This window comes from Odocoileus virginianus, chromosome X (assembly GCF_023699985.2).
Source record: "Odocoileus virginianus isolate 20LAN1187 ecotype Illinois chromosome X, Ovbor_1.2, whole genome shotgun sequence".
Taxonomy (NCBI): Eukaryota; Metazoa; Chordata; class Mammalia; order Artiodactyla; family Cervidae; genus Odocoileus; species Odocoileus virginianus.
The window spans coordinates 6,546,119-6,568,624 of NC_069708.1; the positions used below are offsets into that span (position 1 = coordinate 6,546,119).

The 22,506-nt window shown below is 40.8% G+C and overlaps 1 protein-coding gene across 9 annotated transcripts in view; it reads right to left on the bottom strand.

Moving 5' to 3' along the window:
* Positions 1-2,185: 2,185 nt before the first annotated feature.
* The window catches only part of DMD (dystrophin), a 2,261,655-nt gene continuing 2,241,334 nt past the window's right edge, over positions 2,186-22,506 (bottom strand). For 8 of the 9 annotated variants that reach the window (XM_070462101.1, XM_070462106.1, XM_070462102.1 and 5 more), the window contains 2 exons: positions 19,314-19,406; positions 2,186-4,724 (listed from right to left, as the gene is read on the bottom strand). In XM_070462101.1, the coding sequence (XP_070318202.1) occupies positions 4,627-4,724; positions 19,314-19,406 (191 nt within the window). In that variant the 3' untranslated portion in view covers positions 2,186-4,626. Of the gene's footprint in view, positions 4,725-9,289; positions 9,322-19,313; positions 19,407-22,506 lie in introns of all 9 variants that reach the window. The other variant, XM_070462103.1, reaches the window with a different exon arrangement.

The following is a 22,506-nucleotide window of genomic DNA, read 5'->3' on the forward strand; positions in this document are numbered from 1 at the left end:
CAAGTGTGGAAAGGAGAGCCAAGTGCCCTCCTCAGAGTCAGCCCCTCACAGTTGTCTCAGACAGGTTCAAGTGCTGGAGTCCTCAGGTACCTAGTTGAATGCCATCAAAAAAGCCAGCCTGGGTGTTTCAAACAGAAGCAGGTTTGCGGAATGGCAGGGGGGATACATGATTTATTTAAACAGGATGAAAATTAGCCCTGGTATGTGTGGATTTCAAGGGAAGTTTTACCAGGTAGTAGCCACTTAAGTTGGCGTCATCACCCCAGCCTCAAAAACTTGGGGATTCATTTCAGAATTGCCACACCCATTCAACACCATTCTTAACCAGCTTGACCATCACCAGTTGTTTTCCAAATCTCTAGAATAGGCTGTGGGCTCTCCTGGTGGCTCAGAATACCCACTCCAGCATTCTTGGGCTTCCCTGGTGGCTCAGGCGGTAAAGAATTTGCCTGCAATGCAGGAGACCTGGGTTCAATCCCTGGGTTGGGAAGATCCCCAACTCAGGGGAGGGCATGGCAACCCACTCCAGTATTCCTGCCTGGAGAATCCCCATGGACAGAGCAGCCTGGTGGGCTACAGTCCATGGGGTTGCAAAGAGTCAGTCACGACTGCTTGACTAAACCCAGCATAGAATGCTGCTGCTGCTGCTAAGTCACTTCAGTCGTGTCTGACTCTGTGCGACCCCATAGACGGCAGCCCACCAGGCTCCCCCGTCCCTGGGATTCTCCAGGCAAGAACACTGGAGTGGGTTGCCATTTCCTTCTCCAATGCAGGAAAGTGGAAAGTGAAAGTGAAGTCTGTCATTCGTGTCCGACTCTTCGCGACCCCATGGACTGCAGCCCACCAGGCTCCTCTGCCCATGGGATTTTCCAGGCAAGAGTACTGGAGCGGGGTGCCATTGCCTTCTCCGAAACACAGCACAGAATAGGCTGTACTTATTGGACTTGTGTCATTTCTTTGGACTTCCCAGCATCTGAACACTGTTGGGGAAGTCCTCCCTGTGAATCTGGGTGGGAGGCAAAGATAGGCTCTTGCTAGAGGACTTGACCTTGCTAATCCTTTCTGAGCCTCCTCTGCAGCTGGGACAGAGGCAGATCAGGACAGGGGTGAGGGGGGGTACCCTCTAGTGGTGGTCAGGACTATGTAGGAGAGGGGTGTACTCCCCAGACCAGTTCTGAGACATCATTTTAGGCATGATTTCTGTTGCTCAGACATCTCCTTAGGTCTGATACCATTTATAATAATAGAAAGTGGCAAGCAACATGTCTATGGCAAACTGGTTAATTCATACACTTGTTATTACTAAAACACAAGACAAAACAAACACTATAACCACTGCTGCATAAAAATTACCTCCCAAGTTACAAATGCTTACCACCTTTGATCCAGAAAGCTCACTTCTAGGAATGTGTCCTGTGGATATATTTTTACGCAAGTGAAAAGATGAAACGAGAGATGTGTGGTATTGTCTGTTAGAGTGAAAGAGGAAAACCACGACCCACATGTCCCACCAAAGGGGACTACTTAGGTAATACCCCACAAACACCCACTAGACATGAGACATCTATGAAAAAGTATGAAAAAAAGTGAAAGTGACGTTGCTCAGTTGTGTCCAACTCTTTGCGACCCTATGGACTGTAGCCCGCTAGGCTCCTCCATCCACGGGATTTTCCAGGCAAGGATACTGGAGTGGGTTGCCATTTCCTTCTCCAGGGGATCTTCCCAACCCAGGGATCAAACTCAGGTCTCTCACACTGCGGGCAGGCTCTCTACCGTCTGAGACACCAGGGAATCCCTGGTTTCCTGGATTTTTTCCTGAAAAAAGTATGAGGAAAGCATTTTATATGTTGAAACAAAAAGATCTATTTTGATATAATTAAGAATGGATTGAGCCCATTCTTAAATTTAAAAAACCAAGATGTACTAATGAATGCATAGAATGCTAGGTTCTGTGTATGAAAAGAAAAAAAAGTAGGAACCTATGTTTGTAATTGCTCATATAATACTGACACTTTGGGATACACAAGAAATTATTGATATTTATTCAGAGGGCAGTGAGGATGAAGTGGGAATAAGATAGTGAAGGTCTTTTCACTGGCTCTGTATATTTTTCATTTTTTGACAATATGAAAGTATTACCTACGTAAAAGTGACTAAATTAAAATAAAAACAATGCAGTCAACACTTTTTTTGTAACATAACTGCGTGCTTTATTGAGAATACACAGTAAAGCAGTAATATAATACAATAGTAAGGCATATATTTGGTGAAGTCTGATATGTTGTGAAAATGCAGTAAAACTGAAGTTTTAAAAAAATAATTAGTAAATGTTACAGTGTTGGTGTTAAAACACAATATATTACGATACGCAAGTAAGAACCCAGTACCTGAAAACAATGACATAACATGCCATGTGATGTTTATGTTTCAGTTACATTATGACTTACAGTTTACTACTCGGTGGTTATAAGGAACATGAAATAATGTCCAAATTAATGTGTAAAATGTAGCAATAAAGCTCTCAGTTTTTATTCAAATATTTTGAGACTCACTCCAGAACTAATGTCTAAAAGATAAAACAAAAAAGATTAAAACAAAATCAAGCACTCTATTTACCTCTGATTTTAGAATGAAACTTAAACTTCTTAGTAGGAAGTAAAGTAACCCCTTGTTTTAAATCATGGTTAAAAAAAAAAAAAAAACACAAAACCTCAGGTAAAGAAAAAGTCCAGCGTCACATAAAGGAAAAAAAAATGCTAAGATTAAAATCAAATCTTCATGTCATTTGTTACCTTAGAGCTTTGGGTTTTCTTTTGGAAATTATAAAGTAAAAAGAAAATGGAGGAAAATGTTCACACAATGGACAGGTGGTGAAGCTGTGAAATCAGGTGTGCACAATTATTAGGAACACCCCAAAACCAAAGTGAGGTAGAAATAGCATGAGAAGCCATGTTTGATGTTAATTATCATTAGTAAAATAAGGAACAAAACCCACTCTCCAAAAGTTAATTACACTTGATGTAAGAGGTAACAGATTTGCAAAATGATAAGATCACAGGGTGATTTCTATTGAATGGATGATAAAAAAAGTGAAAGACTAATAAGACGAAAGAGTAAAGCTTTTTTCCTACCAGTTAGTCCTCTTGCCTGTACTCCTCTTTTTGAATGATTTGTTTACTTATATATATTTAACCTGCCTAATCCACCAAAAAGGGGGTTGGAGTACCTCTTGGAACGTTTGAATCCATTTGCGTTCCCAATCAACAAACCTCCTGGAGTTACTTATAGAGAAATGCTAACAGGGACGCAGGGGTCCTGGGCGTCTGGGTGGATATTTAACAGTGTCATAATGTGATGGGGCAACTGTCTTCCACATTTTCACAAGGGTTATTTTAAATTAAGTCTTGTGGCATTTACAAACTCACTGAAATGGGAAAAAAAATCTTACAAAACTGGAAAACCAAGACACCCACTGCTGTTTCACTGTGAGAAAATAACTGCGTTGTAATTATAAAGCTCTCTCTGTAAGGTTATGGACAGTCATCCAATCCTTTACATGAAGAGTGGTCTGCTCTCTCTGAGGGAATCTACAACCCTCCTGCCTGGTTGTTAAAAATGCCTTCAGATGCTCTTTTGTCAAAGCATCACTAACTCTAAACCCTGGCACTGTCAGCAGCAGGAAGCTGAATGTATCAACCAGTGGATTACTCTGACATAGTAAGTCCTGTGTATTCATTCATATGTCCCTTAAAAAAATTCAATACTCTAGTTGTCAGTGGAAAGTTCAAAATGAGAAACATCTGGAACTCTAGACTGTTTTAGTGTGGTAGTTTCCTTCTGGCTTCAGGTTCCAGGGAGGATTCATTCTAGACCAAGCAGGTGAGCCTGGATGATGAGAAGCAATTTCTTTCCATCAGGAAGTGGCAAGAACAGTTGAACGAGAAATTTTAAATGTCTCTTGAAATTTATATTTACCTATATACCTACAGTGCTTACATACTGATAGACATATAGATGTGTAAAATGAAAACCCATGGCCAGTCCCACTCAGTCAACAATTCCAAACAGAGCTATGTGAAGTAGTCATTTGGTGGTCTTAGAGGAAGTCCTATCTTTAATATGCAAGAAAAGAAAAAAAAATCCATGAATTTCATATGGATACCACGCTAAAAGGATGCAAAACAATGCGCTGCCTCAGTTTGTGTTTGTGTGTTTGTCTGTGTGTGTGTGTGTGTGTGTGTGTATGTAGGTATGTGTTTGTTTTTAGGGGTTTTTATAAACAACTTTTTTTTTATAAAGCACACATTAGTTTACAATCTTTCTTTATAACTGTTATAAATTTTTAAACAACCCAAAATGCGTTCCATATAAAGAAATGGCAAGTTATTTAGCTATCAAGATTTTACATGTAGTTTTCTTATAACTTTTTGTACAATTGCATAGACGTGTAAAACCTGCCATTGTTAACAAAACAATAACAGACTTAGAAACTACTGAAATCTACAGTATAGTACCACTACCCTTCACAAAAATATAGATTTTTTTTCTTGTAAACTCTTACTGTCTAATCCTCTTGGTTGTATGAATATTATAAAAACCATGCGGGAATCAGGAGTTGTAAAACATTTATTCTGCCCCTTCTTCATCTGTCATAACTGAAACTAAGGACTCCATCGCTCTGCCCAAATCATCTGCCAAGTGGAAAAGGCTTCCTACATTGTGTCCTGGAAAACAAAGAGAGAGAGAGAGACTTGATGCAAGGTGCAGACATCATCACCCCAACTCTTTGCCGCTGTGGAAATCATCCCCCGTTTCTAGGTGAAGACAACACAGATGCTGCATCGAGGGGGATACACAACAGGGCTTGGTTTTTCACCAGTGTTCCAGGAAGAAGCAAAGCCTTGTTAATGAAGCCATTCCACATTGTTAGTATCAGCCTCCTATCAGGGATCAGGCTCTTAGCATCATAGAAATGGCAAAAGTCCAAGACTATACTCCCCCTCCCCGTGTAGATATATATCAGAAGGATTCCATGGATAAGCCCAAGATTCCTATGGTAAGAGGAATAATCCATGGTGGCATGTATCTTTTCCACCTTGTTGTGGGAGAATATTTACTATGTACTTGTATTTAAAAGAAAACTTGTTTTTCCTATTAAACAACCACCACCACAACTATCACCACCACCATCACCACCATTCTACTACCATCACCATGAATGTGAAGTCTTCATCTCAAGGCTGTTACAATCTGTTGGCTCACATCTAAGGCTATGGTGGAGGTGACTGTTTTCTCTCTGTTCTTATTTGAATTGAAAGATAAACTCTTGACCTTTTTATGCACTACTAACATTTGAATTAGGAAGCTTCAGGGAAAAAAAATCACTTTTGATTCCAAATTATTTGAGAGCCTAATTAGAATATGACCCACATGTGTACCATGTGTTTGGGTATCCTGTGAGTCCATTTTTGATCTCCTTCTAAATGAGGGTTAAAGAATAGCCTTTTAATAATAATATGACATGACCTAGTATTAATCCCCCAGCATGGAGCATAAAGGCAGCCCAATGTCTCTCAGTACTTTGTGGTGAAATTCAGATCTAGAGTAAGATAGTTTGAGACTATACTTTATGACTTGCCTTTTCATGTATGTCCCATATTTTTATACAGCTAATTTTAATTCTTGGACATTATTAAATCATTCTACTATTCAACTACTGCCTTTGAAAGGAAAAATGCTTTACTAGGCTATTACTACCTTGCCATGTATCAACTTTACAGATTCCCATAATAATTGTTAAAATCCCTATAAAAATTAAAGATAGACTAGGGCAGGCATTCTAGTCTAATATTTATTTCAAGAGACATATCATTTTTAAATATATGAGAAGATCTGAAGAGGATTCATAGGCTGGCACTTAAACAGCCATGGCACCAGATCAAGTTAAGACTTATTAAAAGTTTAAGGCCGTGCAGCCATTTATATTATGGTGACCAAGTTTGTAAATCTCTTTGAGCTTTATTAGGGCAGAAAGTTTCAGTGAGGACTAATTGTGCTGTAAATAAAATTTACTCTGGATTTTGGTTGAGCGTATGTACTATGCATAGAGTAGGCCAAGAGTTTGGCAGGCCTCAGTGAAGAACGAAAATCACCTTTGGGTTTTCTAAACCATAAAAACCACACAAAGACATAGTGAGTCCTTTGCTGCTCCTCAGAGCACAGATAATCAGCCTGATGCCAGCAGGTTAGAGAACTTCCCTTGTGTCTCCTTTTGACTGCCCAGCAACTCTGGGAAAGCTGCACAATTATTCATGTGTGATTGAAAATAGATGGACTAACTGCAAATTTTTAATTGCTCGCAATCTTAACAGCAGTCACTGAAACCACTAAAAGCAAAACCCAGATTCTTACAAACTGACACCTAAATATAATGCCAACCATTTCTCACGACCCACAGCTGCCTATAGTATAGTCCACCTGGTGGCTAGAAACATGTATTATCAAGCAGGCCAGAAATCACTTTTTCCCCTATCAGCTGATTAACAATGATTACAAAGGGCCTATTTTAGACTGTGTACCAGGAGATGTAGATTGCAGTTCAAAAGATAACCAAGACAAAGAAATGCATTTATAGATTAGATAGCCAGGTGGTATTTTCCTACTCAAAATAGTGTTCAGTTACTACATGGAAGAAAAAGTCTTGAGTCTCTTAAGAGGCCTAAGTTATAGGGGTATCTGCTGTTTACAAAGTTACCAGGTCAAGCAGAGGGTCATGGTTCTTAATACACCACACACACTCCCACAAAATGTTAGGTGGTCGTTAACCTATCCAGATGGTTAAATGTTCACAAAAGACTGCATGGCTGTCCAAAAAATAAACCTATCTACATGATGCCTTTCACGACTGTGTTTACCTATACCCATTTCACCAGAAAAACAATTTTACAGTTTTCCATGGAGGTTTTCCTTCGGGCCAGAAAAAACAATTCTCTTGCTCGAAATACTGCCCCGAAGAATCATACACCTGAACCTGCTGGAGGCATAAAACCACACACAAATAGGGACACAGAAAATAAAGGTTTGTATCTTGCATCTATTATCCATGTGTGGAAGGCAGCAGACTGGTGAGAGCCTTCATTTCACCTGACAGATTGTTCTAAAGCCAAAATGAAAATCTCGTAACTAGGAGCACTAGAGACCCTGAAAAACAGGCAGGATTCAGACATCTGTGATGAGCTTCAGGCACAAGTAGACCGAAAAATCTGTCTATAGAAAGTATTCATTTCATCCATCCTTAAGCAAGGACTGTTGACGAGAAAGGCACCGTGCATTTAACATTAGGCTAGCTGTATGTTTTTCCAAGTCGGCGCGAACTGTGACACATTGAGTTGCACACGCCACCTCTGCCTCAGGGAGCTGTCTGCTGCAGTGATTGGGAACTGAGAATTTCTGGCAGAGCCCCAAGACCTCAATAGCAATCTGGCACTCTGTTTTTTAAAAAACACCATTCCCAAAGAAATGGTGAGCATTCAACTGGCCAAAGGAACAGCCAGAATACTGTGGTGAAATGTGCTTCTCTCCCAGAATTTAATCTTGGAAAAAAATATCTGGTCTACTGTACATTTGGGGGATATTTTCATAACAATAAAAAACATCACTATTATTTGGATTTCCTGACTTCCTGGAAACTTGTCTGACTGTAATACACCTCAGGTAGTAGAGTTTCCACATGCCTATGGGACTGCAATTACATGTGCTGGTCTTTTCTAAAAGTCATTCATAAGAGACATATGTTCAGGGTGGTTAAGAAAACACAGTGCAACTTTTTACCACAAGTTAAAATAAATTTTAAGGAGAACTTACCATCAGAGTGAACCCAAGAAGTCTCACATTAGAAGGCAAACCGTCAGGAGCATTCAATACTTCACAGATTCAGGTTTCCTGTTTTTCCTCCCAGCCTACCACTCCCTCCCTCGGACCCCACAAGCCTTGGAAGGGAATACAGGTGGAGACACACTAGAGGATCATTCAGTCGATTTGACCTGCATGGCATGGCATTGGCAGAATTTACACTGTGACTCCTTACATTTAAATGAATCAGTAGCTACTCTTGTCCATGCTTGTGCTAAGGATTCAGAGCCCTCTCCTAAGGCCTCCCCACCCATCCAGCCTGTCTCGCACCAGAGTATACGCTATTGCCATCCACGGGACAGCATCCCTTCTTGCTTCCTTCATACTCAACTCTTGGTAAGCACGATCTTGTTTCATTTGGGCTGTCACTCAACATGCCATTTCGTGAGGTAATTCAGTGTTTAGATAATATTCCAGGTAGTATGCAGAAGGAAGTGGCTTTTACTATTAAACCCCAAACCACATTCAGTGGTAACACTGTACCCTACCTATAAAAGGCATTTAAAAAGTCCCTCTAGACTCCAAAATTCACTTTTTATTCCTGACTGGGTGTGGGTCTGTTTGGTTCCAGATGCCAAGTTAAAAACAAACAAACAAACTCCTCTAATGGGCAAGTTGAGATGTCATATGCTTTTCACACATTGTTTTCTAAGTGGCAGTAAAGCATATAGTTAAGAGCGTGGCTCTGGACCCAGACTGCCTGGATTCAAATCCTGGCTTTGTCACCTTGGACACCCTGCTTACCCGTTTATTGACTCAGTTTCCTTATCTTTAAAACAGGGTTGATACGAGTACCTACCTCAGAGGCTTGTTGTGAAGATTACATAATGAAAAAGATGGCAAGTGCTTAGAAAAGTCCTTGGCATACAGTAAGTGCTCAAAAAACAATGTTAGCTAAGGTGGGGAAGAGAGAGTGTAGGAACCAGGAAAAAGAAAACGAAAACAAAATGAAGTCATCCAAGAAGAATAAAAACCAAGGGCACTGGCAGAAAACACTAGGGTCTTGGAAGTGGAAGGAAACTTTATGACTCATCGACTATGTGTGAGGCTAAATGTATTGTGAAGATTTTGTTTGTGTTGCAAATGGCAACAGATGATGAACTTCAGGATTCCAATTTAGGGACTACAAAGGGTTGCCCTTTAAGAGAGTCCTGTTCCCCCAACCCCTGGTCCTGTTGTCATGGTGATGACAATGGCCATGAACATTTTAGGCATGTTCCTCATGAGCTGCAAGTGGAGAGGTGACTACCATCCTTACATGATGACACGTGTAATACACACATGCGCGTGCACGCACACAATTCTTACACAGACGCCAAACATAGAAAGCGGGATGAGACAGACAGAAGCCATGGCTGTGAGCCTGAATCTCACTAACCTCTCTCATTGGCTTCCCAGGGGTATTTCTTCCTTTAATAATAGAGAGAGGAAGAGGCAGAGATATCAGAAAGGAAAAAAAAACATGCATAAATATACAGTTTCATACCAATTTGCTTCTTTTACCAAACAAATGTTGAGATGACAATTCATTTATCCCCTTCTGGAAAAAAAAAAAAAAACAGAAACAAAAAACCCAAAAGACACATCCAGTCAAATAACCTTTACATACACTTAAAATTGGTGTAAACAGATAACATGATCCAGGAGACATCACTCAGAGGATCCATAGAGCTCATGTGTCTAAGTGGATGAAAGTTGGCTCAGCAGGGAAAACTGACAAGCTGAGCATTGTTTTCAAGGGCAACTGTAGAATCTCAAGTTTACTTGCCAAAAATCTCAGAATCTCTTGATTGTCCACTTGACAAGCAACACGCCAAACCATACACGGTAGTTGGTTTGGGGTGCCAAAAATCTGCACTGCGAAAGCAAGGTGGAACACTGCTTCTTGGAGCCTAGACCCCATCCTCTCGGGAGAACAGGAGCTCAGCATGTCTATGACAGGACTGGGGGCGTTGGAGAAAATGGAAACAAAGCAGGAAAGAGTTAAGTCCCACTATGGGCAAGCCACGGAGCACAATTCAGCAATGAACCTTCACCTTCCATCTCATGATTCAGCAGATCCCAGGAGCCTGGAGGGTCTGTCACAGACCCCCCTGGCCTTGTTGGTTTTCTAGAATCCTATGTCTGTATATGCCGTTATGTGTTTTCGAAAAGCAGGCTGTGGTGAGAAAGTTTTGCTATGCTAGTATTTATAACTGGACAGAAAACGAGGGACTGCTGATCGTACCTGGCATGTCTCGGGCATGTGATCTCCTTTTTATCTCCAGGGTACCCCAAAGTGAAGTCCTGGATGTTAAACTGTGGCTTTAATAGTGGGATATTTCCTAAAACAATCTTCTCTGGAATCCAGTATGTAGAGCAAGATATAAGCAGAGCAGAGCCCCTTCCCCCAAAACACCACGGTCAGGGGCTCCAAAAGGACCTACAAACCTGGGATTCCTCATTGAGAGCAGAGAGCTCTGGAACTACTCATCTAGAAGAAAGCTTTCAAAACTCAAGCCTAGGGTTGAACTTCTAGCATACAGGTAAAGGTTTTCAAAGTATGACCTTCTCCTGTCTCCGCCTTCCTTCTGAATTTTCCTGAGTCAGCCCTTTCTTGGGGATACAAAAATGGCAGGCATGACGAGGTAAAAAGCATGGTCAAGGTATTCACGATGCTCTTCAAACCAGAAAAGAGAGAGAGACAAAAAAGTACCGGCTCAGCAGTTGTGGGTGTTTCCAATGGTAGGACCATAGCAGACAATGGGAAAAAGGAAAGGGGGAGAACAGCATCATCTTTGAGGGCCCAAAGAATGAGTCATCTATTCTCCTTAACACCACTGGCAAAATGAAAAAGAAATCTTTTACTTCATGGTTATACTGCCTGGTGGAGAATTAACTCTCTTCCCCTATAAGATTATGGGCTCCTTGAAGGCGGGTCCACATGCTGCTCACCTACCTCTCTATCCCTGATACCTCTACTGTACCTTGACACTGTGGGTATTTGGCAACTGCCAGGTGAACTAAGGTAGGAAGGTCGCCACACTAGGTCATGGCCAAGAGTCCTTTGATGTTTTTGGACACTTGGCCTTGTTTGCTGTCCTTTAGCTTGGATGCCAAGGGCTGCTAACTTGTTCTGGCTTGTAACTTGGGTCTATTTTTCTATTTTTTAAATTTAAGTATAGTTGATTTACAATGTGGTGTTAGTTTCATGTATATAGTAAAGTGATTCATATATATATATGTATGTATGTATGTATGTTGTGGTGGTTGTTTAGTCACTAAGTTGTGTCTGACTCTTTGCGACCCCACAGACTGTGTAACCTGCCAGGCTCCTCTATCCACGGGATTTCCCAGGCAAGAATACTGGAGTGGGTTGTCATTTCCTTCTCCAGGGGATCTTCCCAAACCAGGGATGGAATACACATCTCCTTTGTCTCCTGCACTGCAGGTGGATTCTTTACTACTGAGCCACCTGGGAAGCTATATGTGTGTGTGTGTGTGTGTGTGTGTGTGTGTGCGTAATATATATATACACACGCATATATATATACACATACATACATATAGTTATTTACTCTTTTTTGGGGGGGTAAGTTTTTTTAAAGAATTTTTTGATGTGGAACATTTTTAAAGTTTTTACGGAATTTGTTACAATATTGCTTCTTTTTTATGTTTTGGATTTTTGATTTTTTTTGCCTCCAGTGATGTGACATCTTAGTTTCCCAGTCAGGGATCGAACCCACACCCCCTGCGTTGGAAAGTCTTAACCACTGGACCACCAGGGAAGTCCCCATATATTGTTTTTCTGATTCTTTTTCCACATAAGTTATTACAAAATATTGAGTCTGGTTCCCTGTGCTATACAGTAGGTCCTTGACTTCGGTGCATTTTTAAAGGCTTCAGAACCTTAGGAAGGTCAGGGTTGTTAGAAAGCAATGTGATTTAGTTCTGGAATGTAATTATAGTTACTAGAATGATAAAGGTTACAGATCTTTATTACTTCTTCACCAAGCCATATTCAGAGCTCAGGATCAACTGGTCACTGCTGAAGGTGCAGCAGATGCTTTGGATTGTTTCAGGCACCTCTTCAGAAGCCATGCTTTCTGTGAAATGGACCTCCCCAAGTTACATGATCCCTAAGATCTTTCAAAAACTCTCCCTCGTCACTTTGGGTTCTGGTGTGCTTATTAGTATAGTACAAACGGAGGTCCACTGTGTGTTCAAAAAGACTTAAAACACATGTTTTCTGCTTTTATCAGGAGTAGTTTCTATGCTGGCAAAACAGAGGCTCACTGGTTGCGTCATTAAAAAAAATCTTTACCAATAAATCAAGTACCAGATAAAAGTTGCATTGCAAAAACACATTCTTTGGAAATGAGTCTCCTTAGACCTTGGGTTAGGGGGTCCATCTGGCAATGTGGTATGCTGTCTGTCAGGAAATGAATCAAGAGAAAGAGGAAGTGTGTCCGGGAGTCCTGAGTCTAAATAAAGGGCTTGGTCAGGTCTGGAGAAGTCGCATTTCCTCAGGCAGTGGGAAGCCGAGATGATTGGCTGTAACTCATTGTTCAGAGTCACAGTCCCGGGATGTTCCTGTTTCCGGGTATCTTTATTAGCTTCTGTATCTCAGTTCACTGACGGTTTTTAAAAGTTGAAGAAGAATGAGTTCCTTTTAAGGATCTCTGTTTCATTACAAGTGAAAGAAGACTGAAATGGCTATAGTTGATTGAAAATGCAGGGTCTTTGGTGAACACGGATATAAATGTATAAATCAATTCAGAGGCACAGTTCTGCTGAGCTGAAAGTTGATCAGCTCTGAAATCTGTGACTGTACATACATCATGAGCTAGAGTGGACAACAATGTAATCATGTAAAGCTGGAGTTGGCAAAGTTGCTCTGTAAAGGCCCAGACAGCAAGTATTTCAGGCTTTGCCAGTCACAAGGTCTCTGGAGCAGCTCTTCAGCTCTGGCACAACTATCTGCCCTTGGAGTGAGAAAGCCTCCGTAGACAGTATGTAAACGAGTGGGGGTGGCTGTGTTATGATGACAGCTTAGTTATAAAGGCAGGTAGTGAGCCAGATGTGGCCCACAGACTGCAGTTCACTGACCCCTGATGTAAAGGAGCTTGGATCCTTTCTGGAAGCCGAGAGGAAAGAGAAGGGAGCCCGGGACTAGGATGCTTCCATCCATCTGCAGGCTTTCTGTTGCTCTTCCATGAAAGAACCACAGACAAGGCTTGGATTGTAGGTTTTGCAGAGCTGTTGGGTTGCTAATTTAGAGGCATTTAACAGACTGTATGTGGGCTTATCTCGGAGGGGGAGTATGAGAGAGAGAGGATGGCATGGGCTGTTGGGGATAAAAATAATGTAGCACAGGTCAGCAGGTAAAAGATGATGCAGGCAGCAGAGAGACCTGACTAACAGTGCTGACCACTTCCTGAGCTGTCTCACTGCACTAAGAGCTTATCTGGGATCCTGTCATTAATCTATATGGACAATGACACCTCATTTTTACAGGGGCCAATACAAACCCAGACTAGGGAAGCATTTTCTTTCATGAATGTGCATGCATCAACAAAGCTCTTTGTTTGACTGCTAGATGATCAGAGATATGTGGACAGATCGCTTCAAGAGTTGATGTTAAAATGATGTTTATTGTTCGTTCTAACCAGGTAGCATTCCTATAGAATGATGGTGGGGATTTAGAAATTGTCTTATGGTAGATAATGATTCTTATTACAGTAGAGTTCAACTCCTCCATTTATAGACACAGGGAGAGATTATATAGGTAGATTAAATAGGTTAACTACAAATTGGCTAACATTCTGGGTTTAAAATACACCAAGGCCCTCAAGCTCCTCCAGTGGTTGTAAGTAACTAACCAGAGCTAGAGATTCATCAGGAAAGATAGGATCACAAAACTAAACACGCACACATTCTCAGTGTGAACTGCCTGCAGTTCAGAGCCATTCTGAGACAGGGTAGTGCTGACTATCACCTGATCACTAAGCGGAGGAGCAGGCAGCTCCCTTTATTAATTCGTAGAACAGTTTAGCCAAAGCCATCAAGATAAAAGCTGAAGCTCAGTTGAACAAGGCTCTTCCCTCCTTTGGGTATCCAGGTACTTCTAGTGGAATGGTGAAGATTAGCTGATGCCTGAAGAGTTACTGCTAAGTCAAAACTGTGAGAAAGTGTAACAAAAAAGTTGTGAATTTAAAGTACACACTCCCCTATTTATATGCTTTGTATTTATGAAAAACATAATACTAAAAAGTCTTTTCCTCTGTGGGCAATTACCTAGCAGGGTTAAGGAAACCATGAGGTGGTATTTAATAGCACTTTTCCACTAAATGTCAGACCTTTGGGTCTGACATCTGTTTTAAGTTATGCAAACAGCTGTCCAAGACAGCTGTAGCAAGCATGAACTCCACTTTCTGTAATACACCAATGGGAACGTGGATGGCAGACTTAGATGAAAAATCCAGTGTTCTCTAAGACACTAGCCAGGGTTTGGCAGAAACTTCCATGGTGAAACTCTTAAAACATCATTTTTTAAAAAAAATATATTCACCTGGGTCAGGAAAGCTGAGATCAGTTACAGCAGTAACTGATTTTTTTCCTGGTGAAAATGCAACATTTAATTTTGTATGTCTGTTCTAATTTTTTCAATGCATGGATCTTGCTTGTTTCCTTATTAATAAAAGACTGCAGTTGACCTTTAAACAACATGGGTCTGAACTGTGTGGGTCCACTTACACACAGATTGTTTTCAATAAATATAGTACCTGTATTTTCATTTTACAGATTTTTAAAATAAGTGTGGGGAATAGTGTGCTCGATTATGGATCACAGTATGTGGAACTAAAAGAACTAGAGTTTGAATCCTGATTCTACGCAAACTATTTCAGCTTCCTGCCTTGGTTGAGTCACCAGTTCCTTTGTTATTAGTGAAGCAGAGATAGCAGTATGAAGGTTTTCAACTGCTAGGGAAGAGTGTTTTTAAACCACTGGATCAGAAATCAATATAGTGGGTTGCAACAAGCATTTTACTTTTAAATACATAAAACAGAAACAGTGTGGTTGTATGTAGTAAAGAAAGTATTGTCATGAAACTTTTGTTTCTGATCTTTGTGTGTATATGTGAGTATATAAATATATGTTTGCTATATACACAGTGGGTACATACATATATGTGTGTACATACACACACAAATAACTTGTATCTTTACCCCAGTCTGAGATGTAATATTTTCTCTTATTATGGATAATGATCAGAAAAGATCAAAAGCCACTGTTTTGAACATCAATGATGCTAAAATGATCTTTCAAGGCCTTTCCAATTTGGGAGAGTCTCTAATCCTGAGACATTAACAATATCAAGATTTTTGGCTTAATATCAATGTATCTACCAATTGTTAATATAGTCCCACTACATCCTACTACACACACACACACACACACACACATATGTATGTGTATGTATATATTATCCATTCTTTGAAAATTAAAAAATGCCTTTAGTTAGAAATAAAGTATCCAAAAATCCACTTTTATAATTTTTATTTTTTTTGGGTGAAGTAGAAAAGAATTGCTTTATTGCAGGGAGCCAAGCCAGGAGTCCAGGGTAACTAGTGCTTAAAAGACCTGAACACTAAGGCTTTCAGCGAAAGGTTTATAAAGACAGGGTGAGGGAGGGGGGTTGTGTTTGTGATCAGCTCATGGACATTCTTCTGATTGGTTGGTGATGAGGTAATTGGGAGTCAGCATCATCAACCTTCTGGTTCCCACCTATCTGGGATCTAGATGCTTGAAAAACCACTTTTTAGAGTGCATTGATCATCAGCCTTTTTACAATGAGAAGACATTTTATCCATTTAAATTTATGGACAGATAGGTGTGATATTGTGACATATAACAGGAAATATATATTTAGTCTTCATCCCTCTTCAAGGCACAATACTCTTAAAACCCTTGGAATTTCCTGTGGTCAGCAGCAGCAAAGTGTCTTTTGTTATGTGCTATTGAGGTGACTTTTGGATGGATGCTGGTTGCTAGGGGAGCCAATCAAGTGATGAGAGGGTTGGAACTTTGAGTCCTACCCCCTGACCTCTAGGGAGAGGAGAGGCATGTCTGTGTGCTCAGTCACTTCAGTTGTGTCCAGCTGTTTGCAACCCCACGGACTTTAGCCCACCAGGCTCCTCTGTCCATGGAATTCTCCAGGCAAGCATACTGGAGTGGGTTGCCATGCCCTCTTCCAGGGGATCTTCCCGACCCAGGGATCGAACCTGTGGCTCATGCACTGCAAGCAGATTCTTTACTACTGAGCTACTAGGGAGCCCAGAGGGGAGGGGCTGGAGGTTAACTTAAATCACCAGTGGCTAATGATTTAATCAGTCATACCTATGTAATGAAGCCTCCACATAAACCAGAAAGAACAGGGTTTGGAGAGCTTCCTGGCTGGTGATCGTGTGGAGACAAAGTGGGGAGAGTGGTGAGCTCAGGGAGGCCGTGGAAGCTCCACCCCCTTTCCCCATGCCTTTCTCTATGCATCTCTTCTGATTATATCTTTCTATCACATACCCATGATCTAGTAAAGAAAATGTTTCTGAGTGCTGTGTGCTGCTCTGGCAAATTAATTGACCCAAAGAGCAGGTTGTTGGAATCTCTAGTGTATAGCCAGTGGGTCAGAAACCCAGCAGACAACCCAGACTTAAAATTGGCATTTTGAAGTGAGGAGAGGAGAGGCTGCCTTGTGGGACTGAGACCTTAACCTGTGGACTCTGATCCTGTCTCTGGGTAGGTAAGAGTCAGAACTGAGCTGAACTAGAGCATCTATCTGCCGCATATACCAGCAGCATATACCTGCTGTTATATGAGAACTGTTTGGCAGTGTGGGAAAAAGAACCTACACATTGCAATGGGGTGCAAAATCATAAAGGGCCTATAATAAGGTATAATTTGGTAAGAATTAACAACAAAAAAAAAATGTCAGGGTCATCAAATCACGGAGAGACCAGTCTGCTCTTCCAGCACCTTATCTACTCTCTTGTTCTGTGTTTGTTTGTTGATTTCATCGTGTTTGCTTCAGGACAATGAAAGAATTCTTTCAGGCCACCAGGGTACTGTTGAATAAGTAGGAATTTGGTTAATGGAATTGGTTTCTGACAAAGCCTGCTTATGCCCTATTTGAGAAGTCCAATTAGCACTCAGGGGATGAAATGCTTCCATAAGCACTGTTAGCAAACACTAACCAGGCGGCCTGAAGAGAGTTTCCCAGGTTTCCATGTAAGTAAATTACCATCACACAAGTGACTGTAAGATCAGAGGCTGACTGCCAAATACCCTATCAGAGGAGGTGTACTTCTGGTCTTTCACACTCCTGTGCTGTTTAGCCACAAAGACTTTAAGAGGGGAATACAGGGAGAGGATGTCTAGCTCTCACCTTAAGATAATCAGGATGGCCAGGGATCCGGTATGGGTATGAAAAGACTGCCACTGGGGGAGCAGAGCCCTGCACCCTGCTCCAGTCTCTCCTTGGATCTACTCTAGTGGTTTGGATGTGAAAGAAATGCCCAAGGTGACCACTAACTTCCCACAGAATCCACAAACAAGCTTTCAGGTCAAGGACTGGGGATGAGACGCAGGCCTGTGACCTGCCAGAGAAAGCTGGGGGTCAGTGAAATGTGTGTGAGAGTTGGGCTCCACAGCACTGGGCTCATGAGGAGCTGTGTGATCTTGAGGAAGACCCTTGCTCTGCCTGAGGCTGACGCCCTCCTGTTTATTTCGAAGGGGGTTTCTAGGGTTCTCTCATGGCGCAGATGTCTCCATCATAGGAGTAATACAGTTAATTGTGCCGTGATTTGAACGTCTTGGAGGGCTGTGTCCCCGGCTGACCATAAGCACCTTGACGGCAAGAACTTGGCATTTCTCCTTTGCATCCTAACACCTCCGCTGGCACATAGTAGGAGCTAGCGACAGGAGGCAGGATAAAGGTGGATGCATTTAATTTTGGTCATACCAGCATGTTGTCTTCTTGTTATGAATCAGGGCATCTAGGGAGTCAGTGAAGGCAGGATGGAGAGGAGACTGGTCAGGTGGGGGATAAGGAGGTGGGTGGAAGACACAAGAATTTTATCTCTTAAAATCAACACATCAGAGGCACTCAGCAGTGAAAAGATGGCTGGTGCAGACATTTAAAATTAGCTTCCCCTTACGGTTCCTTAGCAACGCTCTATCAAAACGTTATTGCTTTTAATGTGCCTTGCACAACGCTCACTCGCACATCAAAGAGCTGGGAAATGGCCATTGTTAACTGACACTGAACAAAAAGATAGGAAAAACATAGGGCTGCAAACACCCTCCTCATTGCCCTTATGGAGAGGAACAAATAGCCCCATTGTCTGTTGCCCTTCCCTCCTTGGCTGCCCATTAGGGGTCCTAATCACTGGCCACAGAGCCTTATGCTTTCTCCCCTTGGCTTCTCTAGAATTTCCTTCTATTTGCTCACAGGTGACTGCTGCCATTATGTTTTTTTTAATTGAAGTATAACTGACATATGACATTATATTAGTATCAGGTGTATAACCTAGTGATTTGACATTTGTATGCATTGCGAAATGATCACCCTAATAGGGCTATGTACCATCTGTCACCAAACAAAGTTACGGGTTTTTCTCTTGCGATGAGAACTCCTAAGATTTTCACTCTCAGCAATTTTCACATTTGCAATGCAATATTATTGACTCTTGTCCACATGCTCTCTGCCATTCTTTTTATTCACTGAAGGGGGAGCGGGTCAGTGACTTTGTTTTATGTTAGAGCAATGAACCAAGAAAAATAGTCCAAGAAACTAATGCCTTTCTTTGGGAAAATTGCATTCTATCTAAGGAAGTGAAAAAAAAATAACAAACTAGTACATATATATTTAACTGTACTTACATTTAAATGAAAGGGTAAGATACAGTTTTAAAATATACATAAAGGGCATCAGATTGCAAGCTCAAGTGCCCACCGCTACTGTACACTAGGCATATTCTGCACTTTGCTGTATCACTTGGTAGCTGTATGTCCCTGGTAAAGGCACCATCAAGGCATTAATTTCCTCATCTGTAAATCTCACTTAATAATTGCTCCATAGTAAAAGCTATCTCATAATTAACTCTTCAGACTAATGTGCCAAGCAAGGAAGACAACCTTATGAATGTTAAGTTAGTATTCTTATTTCCGGAAACAGGCTATTTGAATTCAAAACACTCCAAGCCAGAAATTCACATTCGAAAGGAAATTCTTCTCACAATGATCCCAAATTGGCATTCTGTCAGCACTTGTTTATGTTAACATGGAAACTACACACGCCAGTTGTGTACGGCAGTGAGCAGTCTACTTCCGGTGAGTCTGAGTGACTTCCGAGTCATGGCACTTACCTCTTGAACTAGGGAAGGAGTTGTTGAGTTGCTCCATCACTTCCTCTAACCCTGTGCTTGAGTCCTGGGGAGGACTGAGAAGGTCTTCCTCGCCTAAATGAAAGCAAACACAAATAATGGCAAATTACACTTTAGGGAAAAACTGTGAGACTGGAGAAAAGGTTCATGATAGCATTTTAAAATCCATCATAAACTCTTTGCCACTTGTTCATAAATAACAGAAATAAAAATAACCTCTCAAGCTAACTAATTAGGGAGCAGTTCCTTCAAGGGATGAAGAATTTCATGCAGGGATTTATGTACATCATTATCTTTGGAAAAGAAAACTGTGTACCTGCTTAGAAGTTAAGATAAAGTTGCCATAAGTTGCTTATGTCCCATTAACAAATGTGAAATGCTGTTCTTTGTAATAAAAAAGGATTAGTGCACACTTGCAGTGTGTCTCTTCAGCACAAAAGAAGAATGTGACATTTTGAATTCACATTATGAATGTAAGGAGTGGGGACATTGATGTATTTTTTCCACTCTTTCCTTTGACATTTAACAAAAAAATACAAACAAAACTCAAGTACCTTTGAAGTCCAGTTTAATAGGGAGAAATAAGAGTTTCATGTGATCTATAAAGGTAATGAAATATTGGTATTTTAAGGACTGTACATATGGAGATACTGGGAAGTTATGTTCCTTTCCTCTTTGTTACATGGGGTTACTTCATAACTATGTTTTTGGAGGCTTATAAAGGAAAACTTGTTTTTAATTTTTGAGAATTTGTTTCTGCAAAGAAAGAAAGATGATTTGGAAGGAAAGGAGGTTAGGCATGGATGGTCTTCTGGGGATGGGAGTCTCCTTGTAAAGTTTGTTGATCTGTATCTCTATTGTTTATTTGTGTGTCAAGGAAATACACCTCAAATAGCATTTGCAGTAAGGGAGAAATTTCTTAAGAGCAAACAAAATTATTTTGAACTTTGAAGGTCTCTGAAAGTCATTTTTCATAACATTCAATCTTCCAACTGTGAAAATAATGTGTTTTTGAGTTCTGTTTGTTCAGTACATTGTCACTTCCATTTAAAACAAGACCTTGTTTCAGGAAATCAACAATAATGGACACACTTAAGGACAACCTCGGGTTCACATCTGACTTTAAAAGGAAGCCAGTGATGTAATGACTTAAATATGCTTGTCATTTCCTTTGGTCTATGCCACTTGGAATTTCATCTCTGATTATAACCCTGCATTTATTACCAAGTTTTCGCCTTTTCTTTCTTAAAGCAGAAGCTGAAAGAATCATTGGCAATGCTCACCACTGAGATAAAATCATAGGCAAGGTGAATGTGAGGCTGTATACCGTTATTAGAAAGGAGGGCTAAGGACCTGGGAGAAACAAAAACCCCTCTGATTCAGTGAGTCTCCTGGTACCATACCATATGAAACCTCTTTGAAGTACTAAGGATAGGAAATGATTGCTAAAGAATTCAGGTCATAAGGTGGAAAAGGAAGTTAGAATATTTATCCATCCATATGCACAAACTACTTGCTCATATTCATGCCTTTAAAAATCAAAGAATGAAAGTCAGCATCTGTAGTTTCTTCTTGCCTGTGCTTTTAGACTACCATCATCTGAAATAGACAGAATGAATGAAATATCGCCAGAAGGAACAGGATGCTGACAGCTGCAGGGTTGATTATATCTCTTGGTTCCATTACCAATTGCAAAATTTTGCTGATTTGGGGAACACAAGGCATTTTTCATGGCACTAAGTCAACTTTAGTGATTGTACACATTACAGAATAAGTCAGAACCAACAGAGACATTCATGAGCAGCAATGTTAATATTTCTGACAGTTTAATTACCTCACACTGGAGCTCTAGGAACTCCACTGGACTGTGATTAAGGTTTACGTGCAGTTCAATGAAGTGACTGACATTCTTCTCCCTGAATTACTTCAAGGATCAAAAAATAGTATAAACCTAATGATGTCAACCAGTCATAACTATCATCTATGAGTCTCAAAGATATGTGTCTGAGTAGGAATGTAAACTTGGCTTCTTGGTTTCAGTGGAAACTTTCATGGCAGTGATTAATGTGTCTATTCAGTTTTTGAAGGCCTATTACATCCTAGGTGTAAACATAAACAAGTAAAATATAATCTGTTCTTAAGATTTTCACAGTAAGTAGAAACTCCTTTGGGTTTAACTAAACTTCTTTAAGAATCAAAATCAGAATTATATATATGCATGAGCAGAGGTGAATCAACCACTGAAAAATGTTTACAGCCTAATATTTTCTGTCAGATTATACTGGAAAAGTGAAAACAGCTAAATGACACCTGAAATTAAAGTAATGCCACTGGACTATTCAACACTGAGCCAGATTTTAAATGTTAAAAAAATTTCAAAACAGATTTATTTATAAATTCAAATGTTTCTCAAAAGCCAACTATGTGGCAGGCAACTGCTCTGAGCAGCATTCTCCGACCTTTTTGGCACCAGCGACCGATTTCGTAGAGGACAATTTTTCCACGGACCAAGGCGGGGGTGATGGTTTCTACATGATTCAAGCACACTACATTTACTGTGCACTTTATTTCTAGTTTTATTACATCAGCTGCACCTCATATCATCAGGCATGAGGTCCTAGAGGTTAGGGACCCTGGGTTCTGAGTACTGGGATTATAGCAATACACAACTAAAAAGCTTGGTCTCCATGGAGACATTCTTATGGAGGAATACAGGCCTCAGAAAAGAGGGCCAGGGAAGGGCAGTGAGGAAGACTCTGCAGAAAGGGGAGTCTAAGAAGACCTCATTAATAAGGGGCAGGTGAGCTAAAATGTTAGGGACTTAAAGGTCTGTAGTTATTAGAAATAAGACTTAGAGCCATGTAGTTAATTGAAGGAAGAGTGCATCAGACAGAGAAAATAGCAAATGCAGAGACTCTGAGGGGAGAGTGCGATTGGGTTGTTCCAAGAAGACCAGGAAATTGACTAGGGCATACAAAGTAAAGTGACCAAGTATTGGAGGGCACGTGCTTCCCTGGCCCAGGAATTTGGACACGGTCATATGCCCTGTTTTGGCCAATGGAGTTTTAGCAAATATGACATAAGCAGAAGCTTGTAATGTCTTTGGGTGATTGCGCTTGCTTTCTTGTGCTTATGTGCCATAAGAAGTACAGGACCCAGTGGTGTGCTGACCCAA